We start from the raw sequence: 18,881 nt of genomic DNA on the forward strand, positions 1-18,881 counted from the left end.
AGACCAGCTAATGTGACCAGTGGTGCAAAAGGGAACTCAGAAGAAAAGAGGGACTGGGTGTTGTGGTGCATCCCTTTAATCCCAGCACTTTGGGAGGTTGAGGTGGGTGGATTGCACCAGATCAGGAGTTGGAGACTAGCCTGGGCCACATAGTGAGACCTCGTCTCTAAAAAAAATACAACAATTTTCTAGGCATAGTGATACATATCTGTAGCCCCAGCTACTTGGGAGGCTGAGATGGGAGGATTGCTTGAGCCTGGGAGGCAGAGGCTGCAGTGAGCTAAAAGAGCTCTTTGGGTAGAAGAAATGAGATCAGAGTAGGATTTGACTGAACCAACAAACCTTAGTTTGGATGTTTTCTTGTGGCTTTCCTTCATAGTTTTAATAACTAGTTATTAATTTTTCTCACCTTTAAATGTATTCCCTGTAACCCCGGTGAAATGTGCTTCCTGTCTGGAGGCAGTGAATCAGTGCTCCAAGAAGCTGAGCTGCAAATTAGCATAAATTATAGAGACATTTTCTTTTTTTCACAGTTTGTTTTAGTCTACTACTTTTTAGACCACAAGAGATCATGTGACCACCAATTTAGGGAGGACTTCATGAAGACTCCGCTGCTATGTGTTATCCCCATAAACTGCATGCCAGTAGGAGTTCAGTCTGAATCAGACCAGGAGATGTAACTTGGAACAGACTTTCATTCAGAGGATTGACTTTTGGCAGTGAGAGCTAGTCACATGTCTCCTAGGAAAATATAATACGCCAACTTCAGCTAATTAATGACTGTCAGGGACAAAATTAAGGGAGGGAAGCTCACCTATGTAAAGCTTTGACTAGGGACTTGGCAGATGTCACTAAATCCGCTTGGGTTGATCTGCTCTTCCTTATGAAGAAGGCTACAGATCCTCACCAAACAATAATACAGAGCTGGCGTGATATTGCACAAAATCCACTCTTTCCTTAAAAGCTTTTTGAAGGACTTTGTAAATTTGTTGGGGAAGGTAAGACCCAAACCATGGCTTATGTTCTGGGGTGCCTCTCTAATGTTGCGGTTCCTGGTATCATGCCCCTGATTCTTTCCTTTTCAAAAGTACTCTATAAAATAGGTCACACTAGCAAAGTTAAAAGTCAAAGAGTGTTTTCAGTGCAAAAGCTGCCTTCAAGAGTGGGCTCTGTTTAGTACAAAGCTGGAGATTCTCACAGATGAGGTCCAAGCACTGGCAAGCCAGAACTGAAAACACTGGGGTAAAACTTCTTTTATTATTCTTTATTTCATCTTTAGAAGGTATGAATCTGCTCTGCTAGACTTTGCCTAGGACTAATTCCCTTGGTGTTTTCTGTTATGAAGGCATTGTCAGACTCACGGATAGGTAAAGTGGTCTCCTTTACTAACATCAGAGATCCTCCAGAGTTTAGGACATTGACTTTCAAGTCATAAATTATGCTCTGAACTCACTGCTCTCTGCTTGAGTCAGAGTAATGTTGTTCACTTGTCCCTTGTGTTTTCTGATACATACATTTTCTCATATTAACGTTCCAGTAAACATGCGCTCTGAACTATATTCCAATCCCTATGAAATGAAGTTCTACCAAAACACACAGCATTGGAATCTGCCTTTTCTTTTTTCTTCCCTTTTTGTTGATTTTTCTTTTGTTTTATGCACATTCTTCAGTTTATCAGACCCATTGTCTGAAACATATTTGCTCTATAAAAGTCAGTTGCTCCCCTTTTCTCAGAGCTCATCGTCATCCAGCTTGATATTTTAAATATTTTTATTATTCTCTCTCTCCCTTCCGTGTCTCCCTACTCCTTCTCCTTATACTTGTTTTTTTCCTGTCTTTAAAACCTGAGTCTATCCTTAATAATCTGCATTGAAAAAGAAAAATGGTTAATTATGTTTAATCATATGAAATTGCTGACCTACAAAAATAAAACCATTTCATAGATTTATTAGTAAATATCTAAAGAAATGAGGAGTCTGATGTCAAAGAGAAGGGCAAATGAGGGGTCTGAGGCCAAGAGAAGGGTCAGTTTTAGAGGTGCCAGCTCTTCCTGGGACAGGAGGTGCTTCAGTGTGGTTACACTGGATGTGACAGTTGCAGCCCCCAACAATGTTCAACACTGGCAGTGAACTGTAGGTTTCGCAGCCCATTCTGACAGCTGGTTTGTATTCAGGGCTCAAGAATCAGTGGATCCCAGACTGAAGAGACCATGTATAACTTGAGTTGTTATAACCCCAGTTCCTTTGTCTTTGTTGGAATACCTGGCCTGGAGAAGTTCCACATGTGGATTGGGATTCCCTTTTGTGTCATCTATGTTGTGGCTGTTGTGGGCAATTGCATCCTTCTCTACCTCATTGCAGTTGAGCACAGCCTTCATGAGCCCATGTTTTTCTTCCTCTCTATGCTGGCCACCACAGACCTCATCTTGTCCACTGTCACGGTGCCCAAACTACTCAGTAACTTCTGGATTGGCTCCCAAGAAATAACCTTTTCTGGTTGTCTAACTCAGATGTTCTTCCTCCACTTCAGCTTTGTGGTGGACTCAGCCATTCTGCTGGCTGTGGCATTTGATCGCTATGTGGCCATCTGCTTCCCCTTGAGATATAGCGCCATCCTGACTCCGCAAGTGATCATCAAGCTTATGGTGAGCATTGTTGTGAGAAGCTTCTCCATCATCCTACCACACGTTTTCCTGCTAAAACGGTTACCCTTTTGCAGGACACATATCATCCCTCACACCTACTGTGAGCACATAGGTGTTGCTCAGCTTTCATCTGCAGACATCTCCATCAACATCTGGTATGGGTTTGCTGTACCTCTCATGACTGTCATCTCAGATGTTATCTTCATTGCTGTTTCCTATGCCTTCATCCTTTGTGCTGTATTCCAACTCTCATCCCAGGGTGCCCGCCAAAAAGCCCTCAGCACCTGTGGTTCCCATGTCTGTGTCATCCTCATGTTTTACACCCCTGCCTTCTTCTCCATCCTTGCTCATCGCTTTGGGCAAAGTGTCCCTCAAAATGTGCTTATCCTGTTTGCCAACCTCTATGTGGCCATCCCTCCTGCTCTAAATCCTATTGTTTATGGAATGAAGACAAAGCAGACACAGGACAAATTTATTCTCCTCTTCTCTTTGAAGAAGTCACAATGAGTGGACACTGAAGGAGAAATGTATGTAAAATTGATCTGGTGAAATTTTGTGTAACATGGGACAACATGAAGATAAAGCTATAACTCTTATTAATTTGAAATTTCAGCATTCTACCTATGTGCAAAGTATAGGCAAGAGGGAGAGGGGAGAGAGAAAAATCTTACAAACTTCTAGAAAATAGAGGACTTTTTTTTTTTTTTTTTTTTTTTTTGAGACGGAGTCTCGCTCTGTCACCCAGGCTGGAGTGCAGTGGCCGGATCTCAGCTCACTGCCAGCTCCGCCTCCCGGGTTTACGCCATTCTCCTGCCTCAGCCTCCCGAGTAGCTGGGATTACAGGCGCCCGCCACCTCACCCAGCTAGTTTTTTTGTATTTTTTTAGTAGAGACGGGGTTTCACCGTGTTCGCCAAGATGGTCTCGATCTCCTGACCTCGTGATCCACCCGTCTCGGCCTCCCAAAGTGCTGGGATTACAGGCTTGAGCCACCGCGCCCGGCCAATAGAGGACTTCTTTGGTTTAGTTTTTTTCACCACTTTGTGAAGAAGCTGACGACGAATACAGTAGAGCACTAAAACTAAAGCTTGTATCTTTCCTAATGCTAATCTTAATATATTTGAAGGATGCATATTTTCTAACATGGAAATTCACCCCCGTGTTTCTCAGCTTGTGAATTAAAGGTAAAGCCTCTTGCCTTCCCTTGTTAAGTAGTTATCAATCCTCTCTACTATAATTCTCAAACATATGGCTTCACACTTCTTCAGTCCAGATTCTATACATTATTAATGATTCCTTCTGTGCCCTTTACTTTCTCCCCGTATCCATCTCTTATTATATAAAGTTGCTTATATTTTGTATATTTAATTGTATGTTCCAAGAAAATTCCAACCTTGGCTTTTCATAACCCTAGACCTGTATTTTATAAGTTTTATATATTTAATTAAGAAAATAATTATGAGAGGGTAATATTAGTTAATTTGGTTTACAGATGAAGAAGCCAAAACATAAAGATTGCAGAAAGGTAATTAATAATCCAGGTCTGAATGATTCCAGACTCTAAACTCCTTAGCCAATAACTTTCTGAGTATCTACTCACAAAAATGGTTTTCAAGCTCCTTAAACTTAATTTCTCCAAAATTTACATAGAAACGTACTATCTTCCTCTCTCTAAAAAAAATAAAAATAAAAATAAAAATAAAAAAACTCTTTCTTTTCTGTCTTCCTAAATGACACTATCAAAAACAGAAATTTCCAAGCAAGAAATCTATCATTTATTCTTTATTTCTCCTAAATTACTCTCAAAGAAAATTAAGTCAACATTAGGTTTATTATTTGAGTTTGAGGTGGTTATAAATTATTCCAGTGGATACATTCATAACATTCTTACCTTTATTATGGCTGTTCAGCTTGACTGGGCTCTAATCTATTATCTGTCTCTCCGAAAGTATTCCAAAATCTTTTTGAAGGTGTTCCAATCTTGCTCCATCCAATCCATTCTCTCTATAAAAGCCAGAGTGATCATTTTACAATTCACATATGATTATGACACTTTGTACCTTGAAACTCTTCAATGGTTCCATTGTCCTCAGGGTCGTGCATAAGTACTGTCCTTCCTTAGGGTCATTGTAGGGAATGCAAGACTTGAATGAAAAGAGCAACCTTCTGTAAAACTAACAGCTTTGCACTTTATTTACATTTATTTATATTTTATTTATGTTTGTTTACACTTTATTTGCACTCCCCTGACTCTTAGAGTGAATAATTCCAGAAATGATGTTTTTCTTTTATGTTATCATACTCAGTGTCCTGTTTTTGTTTTTGTTTTGTTTTACATAAAATAAAACTTGGTGTGGGTGGAGAATGTGTTGGGTGGAGTTGGATAGGATTCATTCAAGCTCCTGTTAGGAAACTATCCCAAGATAACAACACCTATTTCTTAAGATCTCCACTGCAAAAGAAGACATACATTGAATCAAGATGAACATATTAAATTACTTGAGAGGAAGAAGTAAAGAGTAAAATGGGCATTCTGAGATAAGATCCTGTGTGTATGTGAGTGTATGGTATGTGTGTGTGTGTGGTATATGTTGATATTTTCTTTGCTTCTGCAATGCCCTGTAGCCAGAAAAGACACATGTAGAGGCTGCTTTATTTATGCCACTATTAAAAATTGGCATATTTATTTGCTTATATCTTTATCTGTCCACAGCTATGTTATTGATGCAGAATTTTTCTCAGCCACTTTTGCCAGCTGGAGACCTCTGGATGGTGATGCCCCTGCCCAGGCCTTTCTCAGGCCAAGGTTTGCCAGAGAAGATGCCCTATACATTCAGTCTGCTGGGCCATTCCCGGCCTATACTCTGGTGCAAATCCCACAGTGGTTGTGACTGTGCACTCAGTCCCTGGCAGGAGAGGGTGGGTGAGCGAGAAAGTGTGGGATCTGGCCAGCTGTTCTGAGTGCCAGCACAGTAGCAGGGTCTGTGCAGGGCTTGCAGCCAGACCAGGGACCAGGAGTGTCACAAGCCACTCTTGTGGTGGACTTTGGCATCCAGACAAAGGGAATGTGGTGGCACCTAGGCAAGGGTGTCCATGACCCTGAAGCCTCAGAGGGGATGTTATAGTGTGCTAATTAGCTCTTTTAGTACTGTTATCTGCAGCGTGATGAATGGCAGCACTTTAACAGCTCTGTCAGCCCCTTACTTTGCTCCAGCCCACGGCTCTGGGTCTGGTTTGGCCCTGCTACTGCTTCCTGTTGCATGGGGTGGCTGCCCTCTGCCAGCAGAGGGCAGAGGGCCACAGTTCTTACAGCCTCCAGTATACCTGCATTCAGTGGGTCCCAAGTTCTTGTACCATGTCCGAGAAGAATGAGATCACACTGACAATAAATGGGTGAAGAGGTCAGGGAAGAATTTTACTGAGCAACAAAATAGCTCTCAGCAGAACAGGGATGTAAGGGTGGTCTCCCACCAGAAGTCACATGGTTTCTCTTTCTGTGTGGCTGGATCTGAGGCTTTTATGGGCTCAGAATGGGGAGTGCATGCTGATTGGTTTGTGAGTATGCAGAAAAGGCTAAAACAAAAGCACCACTCAAAGGTGGGCACAACAGTGTAAAAAACTAATTAGGGAAGGGAAGGTATATGTAAAATAGGTGAAGGGTGAGGATCAATCAGAGGAAAGTGTGCCATATGGAAAGAGAGGTTCTCAATCCAGTTGTGGATTTACCCAGGATTTTTAGCTTGGCTTTCAGGCTTTAAGCTGTCTTTGATTTGAAGGTAGGGTTTCACCAGGGACCTGCCCCTGTCAACCTAGGATTTGTCTGCCTCCTGCTGCCATCATTATGAGCTCCTCGAAGGCAGAAACTTAGTCTTAGGCACCTTCTTACACCCTGTCCAATGAAAATACCTGCCAAACCATGTGATTTCAATATGTTTCATACATAGTCAAACTTTATCAGAAATGTATTCCTTCAGGCTGTCATCCCTTTTTCTTTCTTCCTTCTCTAACCAGCTTCAATTCCAGAATGCATTGAGTCATTGTCTTATGTCCTAAACTCCCCTGTCTCTTCTACACACTCAGTTGAAAAAGTATTCCTAGAATCTTGTAAAGTTAGTTCTGTGTTTTGGAGAAGATGGCAAAAGTGACCACAAACTGTTACTACTGCAAGTGAATTACAATAGTACAGCTGTCATACTTGCCTAGTTTCAGCTTCTCAAATAAACTGAATGTTTCCTTGCTTCTTCTCTTTACTATTCTTTGCTTGACAACTCATGTTTAGGCTTCAGTTAAAATTCCTTCCTCAGATATTCCTTCTTTAATCCTGCACACTAGATTAGTATCACTTGCATACGTTTTCGTGACACAATGTACTTTTTATTTTAGACTATTCACAACTTGAATAAGGTGATAACTTATATTCTTAGTTTTTAATGTTTATCCCTTCCATTAGGTCATTGAAAACCAGTTTGGTGCCCACCTTGTTTATCACTGTTTTCTCATCCCCTGTAAAGTTTTTAGCACATATAAGTGCTCAATAAGTGCTTGCTGAATAAATGGGTTGAAACAAATGAGTTTTAATTAATTCATGAAATCTCTATTTTCCATGGTAAGAATCTGCCTGAATTTGTAACTCAGCCTAATCAGAAAGATAATTCTGAAGAGTCAACGAGAAAGGTTTATTTTCTTCATAGAAAGTTGATAATTGTTATTCCACTTATTCCTTGGTCCTTGTCTGTAATCATTTCCAAGTAATTTTATTTTTCACAGATGTGGAAACTAGTTTTCAAAACAGTTAAGTATTTTTCTGTAGCACAAGTGAAGGGATAAGGAAAACAAGGAAAAAATTCTAGATTTTTTTGCCACTTGACTTGGAAATTAGATTCCTCATTGGACTTATGGGAGGCTGTGTTTAGAGTTTTCCTAAGTACTCATGTTGGATCTATAATTTTTAGTCCTGTATGTAATTTGTGTTAGAGATTTACTCCACACCAATAGACTACTAATCTGTACTCTAAATAATGGATTAAAAACAAAGTTGATGTTGATTCAGCACCGAAGAAAGAGAATTATCAAGCAAGTCTGGCCATTGAGGAAAGTATCAGAAAAGGGAGGCCTCTGAATACCTGGGGGGATGGCAGCCTCAATGAGAAATATTTTCAGGATTTTGTCATCTAAGATTAGAGGGGGTTTCCTTTTAATTCAACAGGCATTTATTCATTACCCACTATGAAGTAATCTCTTCCAAAGATTGAGAAAATAAAACATTCCCTGCACAAGAAGTTTTAGGAGCTCTAGCCCAAGTCCAGGGACATGACAAACCTAACTCTTGCAAAGTTTCTTTATCAAGTTGCTGATAGAGCTAGATAAAAACCTTGCTGAGATTCAGTATGCTACTGTTGTGGCTCAGAACATGATAACCCAAAGTATGGTATCTTGGCACCCTGAGTGCTTTGAACTGAAGGAGATCAGGATTGGAAGGGCCTCCCAAGCAAGAAGTCTTCTCTCACTTTCTCCCACCCTCTTTTCTCCCTCTCTCATTCTCCCTCAAAGCAGGTCATGGAAACTAGACTGACTTACTTGTTCCCCAAGGCAGGTCATAGAAACTAGAACTCATCTCCCTCAAATCAAGCCGTAAAACCTAGAGAAGTCACTGTCTGATCTACCTCCACTGATAGTCTATAGACCCATATTCCAGAGGGTCTTGCCCCATAACTGGAGTGAAGGAGGGAAAGGGCTTCTCTACACAGAGAAGCCAAGAAGAATATGAACAAACAGGTCTTGCTAAGTTCTCCTTAGTTTGTTACCATTAGATCATACCCTTTTAGTCCAATCACATTTCTACACAGCCCTCCATGTTTCTTTGAACCTAAGCATTAGAAAAAACCCTGGGTTTGGGGGTTTTTATATTTGATGTCTCCTGTGTCATGTAAAACTTTGATTAAATAAATTTATTATACTTTTGTTAATCAGTCTTTTATCATAGGGGTGTTGGCCATGGACCTTGGAATAGACGAGGAAAGGGTATAACACCTTTTTACCATCACACTACCTTCTTAGATTCAAAAATTCCCAACTCACCACTAATAAGAGCAGAAGTATAGATTTTTAAGATGAGAAAGTGTTAATTTGGTTGAATCCTTGCTCATATCCTAGACTAACTTGGGGCCTTGGGACCTATGGATCCCCTGGCTCAGAGGCCCTCTGACCTAACCTGTCTCTAATCCCTGGAGAACATGAGGGGTGTACTTTTGTATGCCACTCCTGTAGGCTCTGTGTTTGTTCTTCCCTACTACAAGCATGATCCTATGTCTGTCCCTTCTGTTCTGTGTCTGTCCTTCCTGAGCCTGGGACTGCTTCTCCTGTCCTTTGGTCTGTATATTGCCAGCTGTGCTTCCACACACCCTACTTTTTTATCCTCCTTTTAGCAAAATACTGTTCCAGCACCAAGACCTCCAAGGTATCAGTTGGTGGAGAATAGTGAGGAACTATTTGGTAGTGAAGCTGGTGGGGAGTAGAGCGGATGAGAAATAGATCTGGTGAAGAGGACAGAAGGAGCTGGGAAAAGGGTGGGCTCCAGAAAACAGGAAAGGCCAAGATTAAAACTTTGAATGTAGTTTTTAGATCCTACAGTTATTGTAAGAGACTAGAGAAAAAGAGAAGTATCTACTTGGAGTTTCCTTCTGAGCCTTCCCCTCTGCTCTCTTCAAAATGTTTTCAAGTTGGCAGGGTGAGGTGGCTCACACCTGTAATCCCGGCACTTTGGGAGGCCGAGGTGGGAGGATCATGAGGTCAGGAGTTCAAGACCAGCCTGACCAATATAGTGAAACCCCCGTCTCTACTAAAAATACAAAAAAATTAGCCAGGCATGGTGGCGGGCACCTGTAATTCCAGCTACTCGGGAGGCTGAGGCAGAGAATTGCTTGAACCCAGGAGGCAGACATTACAGTGAGCCAAGATCACACCACTGCACTCTAGCCTGGGCGACAGAGTGAAACTCTGTCTCAAAAAAACAAACAAACAAACAAAAAAGCTATAATTGTTTAATAATAGATATAATTGTCCCATATAAGCACCATTTAGAGGGAGGTAGTCTCTGACAAGTTTTTCTTTTTAGGTTTTCTGATTATTCATAAATTGTATCTGTTATTTTTAAGTTTCCTTAATATCACTAATTTTAATTCAATTGTTAAAATGTTAAAATTGCTTTGTAAAATACCATCATTGTTAGAAAATATATTTTTCATTATTAGAAATTATATTTTTGTCTTTTTATCTGAATTTTAGTCATTGTGTTTATGTAATTTACTTGTGACATTAGAGATTCAATTCCACTAATTAACTAGACACTTTTTTCTTTTTAAAACAATTGATTTCCATTTTTGGATATTTAGTATATTTATATTTTTTATTATTAAATCAGTAATGTGATTAAGATTAAAATTTTGCATCTTATGCAGCTTCTATTAATTTTTGAAGTAATGCCATTTAGTGTGATAATTCAGGCTTTTTTTCAGTCTATATTTACAGTTCTGTCTTTCTACCTAACTTAGCATTTGTTGCTTATTTATTTACCTCAACATATTTCTTAAAAACCTTATCCTCATACAACTCTCAGTTAGATACTTTTTTTTAATACAATGTGAAAGTTTTCTTGTGATTTGATTTACATGTTTTTTTGATTCATGAGGAATTTTATGGTATTTAGCATAAACTATGGATCTAGCTACATTTTTTCTATAAACAATACTGAATTATTTCTATGCTATTTGTAGAATAATCCAGTACTTTTACATTTTTACAATTTAATTTTGATTCTTTCAATTACTACAATATGATAAAAATTACAGCCAATTTTGGAGCTATATATTTTGCTCTTTGAGTATATTTATTATTTTTTTCACACCTCACCTTCTTTAATGAACTTGTGGCTTTCATTTCTTTCTCTGATAGTGTTAGAGTGCTAAAACCTTTAATCATCTTCCAGCATTTCTTACTAAATGTTTACATGGACTCATTTTTTTTTTTGGTTCTCTATATTGAATCTGCTATTATAATCTAATGCTTCTTATTCACTTTTTTAGAGTAATGACATTTCTATTATATATTTAAGATGTAGAACATATTGTTTTCTCATATTTTTAGTTGGCACAATAATTGTACAATACTATTTATGAGTACAGAATAATAATATTCTGATACAATGTATAATGATGTAATTCGGGTGATTAGAGTATCTAGAACCTTAAATATTTAAAATTCACTTGTGTAAGAAGCATTCAAAATCCTCTCTTCTAGCTTTTTGAGCTGTACAATAAATTATTGTTAATATATTCACCCTACAGTGATGTAGGACTCTAGAATTTATTCCTTTTATCTAGCTGTAATTTTATAACTGTTAACCAATCTCTCCTTATCTTCCCCTTCCTTTATCTACCCTTCCCAGTTTCTGATAACCATAATTCTACTCTCTGCTTCTGTGAGCTCTTTGTGCTTAGCTGCCACATGTGGATGAGAACATGCAGTATTTACGTTTTTATGCCTGACTTATTTTACTTAACATAGTAATGTTCAGGTTCACCCATGTTGCCATAAATGACAAGATTTCATTTTTTTATGATTGAATAGTATTTCATTGTACATACATGCACAATTTTAAAAATCTTTGTTGTTAGGTACTTAGGTTGATTACCTATCTTGGCTATTATGAACAGTGCTGCAATAAACATGAGGGTACAAATGTCTCTTCGATATACTGATTTCCTTTCCTTTGGATAAATACCCAGTAGTGAGATTACTCAATCATATGATAGTTCTATTTTTAGTTTTTTGAGGACCCTCCACAGTTTTCTGTAATGGCTATATTAATTTACAGTCTTACCAACATCTTCACCAGCATTTGTTATTTTTGATTTTTTGATAATAGCCATTCGAACTAGGGTAAGATTATACCTCATTGTAGTTTTGATTTGCATGTCCCTTATGATTAATCATGTTGAGGATTTTTTTCATATACTTGTTGGCATTTTTTCTTTTTAATCTTTTTTTTAGACAGAGTCTCACTTTGTCACCCAGGCTGGAGTGCAATGAGGCATTCTTGGTTCGCTGCAACCACCACCTCCTGGCTTCAAGTGATTCTTCTGCTTCAGTCTCCAGAGTAGCTGGAACTACAGGTGACTGCCACCACACTCAGCTAATTTTTTTGCATATTTAGTAGAGACAGGTTTCTACATGTTGGCCAGGCTTGTCTCAAACTCTCAAGATCACTTGTCTTGACCTCAAGTCATCTGCCCACCTCGGCCTCTCAAAGTGCTGGCATTACAGGCATGAGCCACCGTATCAGGCCATATTGATTTTTTTTGAAAGAAAAAAGTGCAATTATTTTATTTGCACTTGATATGATCTTAGGTTCAGAAAATTATAAGAAATTTACTAAAAGTTATTAGGAATAATAAATAAGTTCTGTACAGTAACAGGATACAAAGTCAATGTAAAAATCAATTGTATTGCTGAACACAAAAAATAAATAATAAAAATAGCCTTAAAAATTCTAGTTACAACAGCATCAAAAGCAAAATACTTAAGAATAACCTCAACAAAAGTGTCAGCTTGAACACTGAAAATTCCAACACGAACTTGTGGCTTTCATTTCTTTCTCTGATAGTGTTAGGGTGCTATAACCTGGCTAGTGTTAGAAACACCGTATATCATCCCTGAGACTCCCTTCTTTCACTCTGGCAACTTGGCATTCCTAGGGGAAAAAAGGAATTGCATTCTAGGCCTTTATATTATTAGAGGTGGGTTTTTTAAAAAAAACTTAATCTGTTCTTTGTTCTTCAGACGTAATAAAGACCATGCAGTTTGTGTGTATGCCTCAGATTGCAATTCTTTCTTCTCAAATAAAATGTTACATTTAGAGATTCATTTCTACATTTCAATTTTGACTTTGGTGTATGTGGTGTCAGAAGTAGGATGCAGCTGGGTGTGGTGGTTCACACCTGTAATCCCAGCCATTTGGGAAGCTGAGGAGGAAGGATTGCTTGAGGATAGGAGTTCAAGACTAACCTGGGCAACGTAGAGAGACACTTTCTCTGTAAATTTTTAAAAAAAGTTAGCTGGGTGTAATGGGACACCCTTGCTGTTCTAGCTACTCACTGAGGTGGAAGGATCACTTGAGGCTAGGAGTTTGAGGGTACAGTGAGCTATGAGTGTCCCACTGTACTCTAGCCTGAGTTACAGAGTGAGACCCTGTCTCAAAACAAAAACAAAAACAAAAAACAAAAAAGCGGAAATTGAAAGCTAATTCAACTTAGGGAGAAACACCAGTCCCTGCAACTGTGGCATGAGATACACATATTGGGCTCCACAGGCTGCCTGTTCTACCCACAGAGAGTCTTGGACAGAACTTCCAGATTTGGTTTAAGTTATGTTTTATTTGGCATTTGTTTGGGGAGGGGTCTTGCCCCCTTTTGTTTGAAGAGAGATTGGTCCCCCACCTGTTTAGAAAATCACTTACTGGGGACTTGTTGATTATTTGTATATCTTCTTTTGAGAAATGTTTATTCAGATCTTTTGCCCATTTATACATGTTTTTTATTATTTTACCATTAAGTTGTTACCATTAAGTTGTTTTATTATTTTACCATAAAGTTGTTTATTATTTTACCATTAAGTTGTTTTATTATTTTACCATTAAGTTGTTTGTGTATATTGTCCCTTGTCAGATGAATAATTTGCAAATAAATTTTCCCATTTTACAGGTTGTTTCTTCCCTCTATTTTTGCTGTGCAGAAGCTTTTTAGTTTAATAAAGTCCCAGCTGTCTATGTTTCTTTTTGATACCTGTGCCTTTGTAGTTTTACCCTTAAATTCTTTGCCTAAACCAGTATCCTGGAGCACTTCCCTTATGTTTTCATCTAGTAGTTTTATAGCTTTGGGTCTTAATACATTTAAGTCTTTAATCCATTTTGAGTAGATTTATATACATGGTGAAAAATAGGGGTCAAGTTTTATTCTTCTGCATGTGGATATCCAGTTTTCCCAGTATCATTTATTAAAGAGGTGTTCTTTCTCCAGTGTGTGTTCTTGATACCTTTGTCACAAGTCAGTTGGCTGTAAATATGCATTTACTTCTGAGTTTTCTGTTTTGTTCAGTTTATGTGTGTCTTTACATGTGAGGTAAGATTCTTGTAGGCAGCACAGAGTTGAGTCTTTTTGTTGTTGTTATTGTTCATTCACCCAGTCACATATGGGGAGATCCAGTGTAACTTCCCTCTGTGGGACAATGCAGTCACATGGAGTCTAGACAGCCGTCTATTCTAGGCTCTCCTGTAGCTAGGATTGCAGACATCTTTATTGTGATCTGCTGGGAATCTTTCACTTACCTTTTCCCTGCAATGGTTAGTCCCTCTTGTCTCTGAGCCTATCCTGGTTGGCTGCTTTGCTTTCCCTTTTAAGGTGCCATCTTGAGTTCTGTGTCTCAGGGGTCTTTGTCCCTTTCTTGCTGATTGTGGTACGGTTTCTCCCTTTGATGCTCTCTTCAATGTGTGGTTATATATTTTCTATGTTTTCATCTTTCTTTGTGGAGGGAGCCAGTGCTGAGCATAGTCAGTCATCTTGATACATATTTATTCTTGAGTCAGCAATAAGCTACGTTATATATATTTTTAATTAATTTTATGTATTTATGCATTTAATAAATATATTTAAATTAATTATGCCATTTATCTTCAATACATAAAAGGGATGATCTTCTTCAATATCATTAAAAATACTTTCTTACATATTTTAACTTTTATTTAAACATATATGTATACAAAATATATTCTAAAATTGTGTTACCAGTTAAATTTAAATACTAGGTGGATTTTGATTAATGTTGCATTATGTATATAATGTAATAAAATGATGTATCAGTAATTATTAATATTTTAACAAATGCTCATTTTTTATTTTTGGGAATTTGTAATGTTTTTATTAATTTAATTTTTCCATTTCAACTTTTTTGTTTTGTTTTGTTTTTAAATTAAATTAAATTTAATTTAATTTCAAATTCCGAGATACATGTGGAGAATGTGCAGGTTTGTTACATATGTAAATGTGTGCCATGGTGGTTTGCTGCACTTATCAACCTATCACATATGTGTTAAGTCCCACATGGCTTAGCTATTTTCCTAATGCTACCACTCCTCTTACCCAACTCCCCAACAGGCCCCAGTGTGTGTTGTTCCTCTCCCTGTGTCCATATGTTCTCATTGTTCAGCTTCCACTTATAAGTGAGAACATGGGGTGTTTAGTTTTCTGTTCCTGTGTTAGTTTGTTGAGGATAATGGTTTCCAACTCCATCCATGTCCCTGCAAAGGACATAATCTCACTCCTTTTTATGGCTGCATAACATTCCATGGTGTTTATGTACCACATTTTCTTTATGCAGTCTATCATCAATGGGCATTTGGCCTAATTCCTTGTCTTTGCTATTGTGAAGAGTGCCGCAATGAACATATGAGTGTGTGTATCTTTATAATAGAAGGATTAATCCCAGTAACAGGATTGCTGGGTCAAATGATATTTCTGGTTCTAGGTCTTTGAGGAATTCCACACAGTCTCCCACAATGGTTAAACTAATTTACGTTCCCAGCAACAATGTAAAAGCATTCCTATTTCTCCACAGCCTTGCCAGCATCTGTTGCTTCTTGACGTTTTAATAATCACTATTCTGACTGGCATGAGATGGTATCTCATTGAGGTTTTGATTTGCATTTCTCTAGTGATCAGTGATGTTGAACTTTTTTTCATTTGTTTGTTGGTTGTATAAATATCTTCTTTTGAGAAGCGTCTGTTCATGTCCTTTGTGCACTTTTTAATGGAGTTGTTTTATTTATTTTTGGAAATTTGTTTAAGTTCCTTGTAGATTCTGACTATTAGACCTTTGTCCAATTGCAAAATTTTTCTCCCATTCTGTAGGTTATCTGTTCACTCTGATGATAGCTTCTTTTGTTGTGCAGAAGCTCTTTAGTTTAATTAGATCTCATTTGTCAATTTTTGCTTTTGTTGCAATTGCTTTTGATGTTTTTGTCATGAAACCTTTGCCTGTGCCTATGTCCTGCATGGTATTGCCTATATTTTCTTCTAGGGTTTTTATAGTTTCGGGTTTTACGTTTAAATCTTTAATCCATCTTGGGTTAATTTTTCTATAAGGTGTAAGGAAGTGGTCCAGTTTCAATTTTCTGCATATGGCTAGCCAGCTTTCCCAGCACCGTTATTAAACACAGAATTCTTTCCCCATTGCTTGTTCTTGTCAGGTTTGTTGAAGATCAGATGGTTGTAGATGTGTGGTCTTATTTCTGAGATCTCTATTCTGTTCCATTGGTCTATGTGTCTGTTTTTGTACAAGTATCATGCTGTTTTTGTTACTGTAGTCTTGTAGTATAGTTTGAAGTTGGGTAGCGTGGTGCCTCTAGCTTTGTTCTTTTTGCTTAGGATTGTCTTAACTATATGGGCTCTTTTTTGGTTTTCTGTAAATTTTAAAGTAATGTTTTTCTAAATCTGTGAAGAATGTCAATGTAAATCTGTGAAGAATCTCAAAGTTTTTTAAACAAAAGCTTATTTTTTAAACAAATAAATTACATATATATGAAGTTAAATGTTAAATTATATACTGTACATATTAAAGTTACAAAAAATTTAAACTCTCTCTATAAATATCCTTAGAATAGTTGATGCATATTTTTCTAGGCCTTTAAATGCAAATAAAAACATAAACAACAAATCAACACTAATAACAAATACTAGCACTGTGCTAATTTGTCTTTTTTTATTTAACAAATATATTTTGACATCTTTTGATTTCTGTACACATAGGTTTACCTCATTCTTTTAAAAGCGTAATTTTTTTATTTTTTTATTTTATTTTATTTTTTTTTGAGATGGAGTCTCGCTCTGTCGCCCAGGCTGGAGTGCAGTGGCCGGATCTCAGCTCACTGCAAGCTCCGCCTCCCAGGTTTAACGCCATTCTCCTGCCTCAGCCTCCCGAGTAGCTGGGACTACAGGCGCCCGCCACCTCGCCCGGCTAGTTTTTTGTATGTTTTAGTAGAGACGGGGTTTCACCGTGTTAGCCAGGATGGTCTCGATCTCCTGACCTCGTGATCCGCCCATCTCGGCCTCCCAAAGTACTGGGATTATAGGCTTGAGCCACCGCGCCCGGCCAGGGTAATTTTTTTTATGGAAATATACTGTAAATTTTAAAATCATTCCCCTATTAAAATTTAAATAGATGCCAACTTTTCAATTTTTATTATCCACATTATAATTTTACTCAAATTTTCTATTTCAATGATTGCAGCAATGGCTATTTACATACCTTTTCTATTTGCATAACTATCTTTGGAAGCATTTCTACATTTGGAACTTCTGTGACAATGGACATATTCATTTTATATTTTGATGCAGATTGTCAAATTAAACTCTAAGAATATTTTATAGTAAACCCTTCTAAAATAGCTATAACAGTTCTTAATTCCTCAAACCCTTCACAGAATTGGAGAGTTGACAGTACGTAGGATAGAATTGGATATCATCAATGAGATCATTGATCTTTAAAAATATTTGCTAATCTGGTAAATAATATCCTTTATTCATGTTTTATATAGAATTTATTTAAGATATTTAGAATATTCTATATATGTACTAAATATTAGAATTTATTTTTATATAAATTGCAAAATTTATTTTTATATAAATTTATTTTATATAAATTTTTATATGGTTGTTTGTATTCATTGCCAATTTTTCTACTTGACTCAAGGGCTTCACCTAAGTGATTTGTAAGAATATTTTAAATATTAATGGAATCATACATTTTTTATTTGAATTAGTTTTTAATTATGATACTTTAAAAATGGGATTTATTGTCTCCTATTTAATTATTATCTCTGTGTAACAGTTTATCCTTCCAATTTCCATTTTGACTTTTTTTTTCCCCAAATATATCTATGTGTATATGTGATAGGGGACATGGGATGTGGGGTAGCTTTTGTACAATTTTCTGATACTGAATAGAATATCTTAGATCTGGTATGCTAAACCTTAATTGAGGCTTGTCTATGCATTGACCTCTTCTGTAATTGAATCCATTGGTAATGAAATGAACCTTATCTAGACTTTAGCACAGACAAAATCCACTGCTGCTGACTACCAGCTTTGCCATTTTGTTCCATCTGGAATTGACAGGCTTTCTCCACTTTCTGTTTCTCTTAATTTGGGATACACCCTATATCACATCTTTCCTTCTCCAGGAGAAATAATCTTGTACTTCTGAGGTCAGCTTTAATAGCAGGAAAATCACAAAAAGTACATCAGAAAATATTTTTAAAATATTCTTTGCATTATATGTATATCATTTTGTTTCCTTTATCAACTTTTAATTGCTCAAGCAAAATGAATGCATTTAAGTTAGAAAAAATATTCAGAGGTCTTGATGAGAATTGGTGGCATGTAGGATAGAGCAGTCATTGTAGGAGTAGCAATAAGTGGATGTAACATGAATATTTACTAATTGAATACTTACTTATAGTACAATAATTATTTAGAAGATGAGAATGATGATTATGTGTGAGAAAGATTTAATTTAGGTAGCTTCAAGGTTTCTAGATTGAGAAATTGATTGTGTTGTACTGCCATTTGTTGAGTTGAAAACCATTGTAGGAGAAATGGTCTGGGGCAATAGAAAGACAAATGGGATAGTTTGGAACATACTGACTTAGATGCACCTGTAGGATTTCTAAGTAAAGATTACAAGCATAAGATAACTAATTTTTAAACTGAGAAGAGAGGAATTTTTTGTTTGTTTGTTTTGAGATGGAGTCTCGCTCTGTCACCCAGACTGGAGTGCAGTGACGATCTCGGCTCACTGCAAGCTCCATCTCCCGGGTTCACGCCATTCTCTTGCCTCAGCCTTCGGAGTAGCTGGGACTACAGGCACCCGCCACCACGCCCGGCTAATTTTTTGTATTTTTAGTAGAGACGGGGTTTCACCGTGTTCGCCAGGATGGTCTCGATCTCCTGACCTCGTGATCCGCCCACCTCGGCCTCCCAAAATGCTGGGATTACAGGTGTGAGCCACCGCGCCCGGCCAAGAGGAATTTTTAAAAAATTATACACTTCATAATCTTCAACATAGGGGCCACAGTTCAAACCATGACATTTGTGGAAATCTTGCAGGTACAGTTTTTCCACCAAGAAAGCA

At 37.5% G+C, this 18,881-nt stretch overlaps 1 protein-coding gene across 1 annotated transcript; it reads left to right on the forward strand.

Annotated features, from left to right (window-relative positions):
• The first annotated feature begins 1,806 nt into the window (after window positions 1-1,806).
• Window positions 1,807-3,310, forward strand: LOC104663395 (olfactory receptor 52H1-like). The gene has a single exon (XM_010364555.2). It carries the CDS (start codon window positions 2,210-2,212, stop codon window positions 3,149-3,151), a length of 942 nt encoding a protein of 313 aa, XP_010362857.1. The 5' UTR covers window positions 1,807-2,209; the 3' UTR covers window positions 3,152-3,310.
• The last annotated feature ends 15,571 nt before the right edge of the window (window positions 3,311-18,881 follow it).

Source organism: Rhinopithecus roxellana, chromosome 15 (assembly GCF_007565055.1).
Source record: "Rhinopithecus roxellana isolate Shanxi Qingling chromosome 15, ASM756505v1, whole genome shotgun sequence".
NCBI classification, from domain to species: Eukaryota; Metazoa; Chordata; class Mammalia; order Primates; family Cercopithecidae; genus Rhinopithecus; species Rhinopithecus roxellana.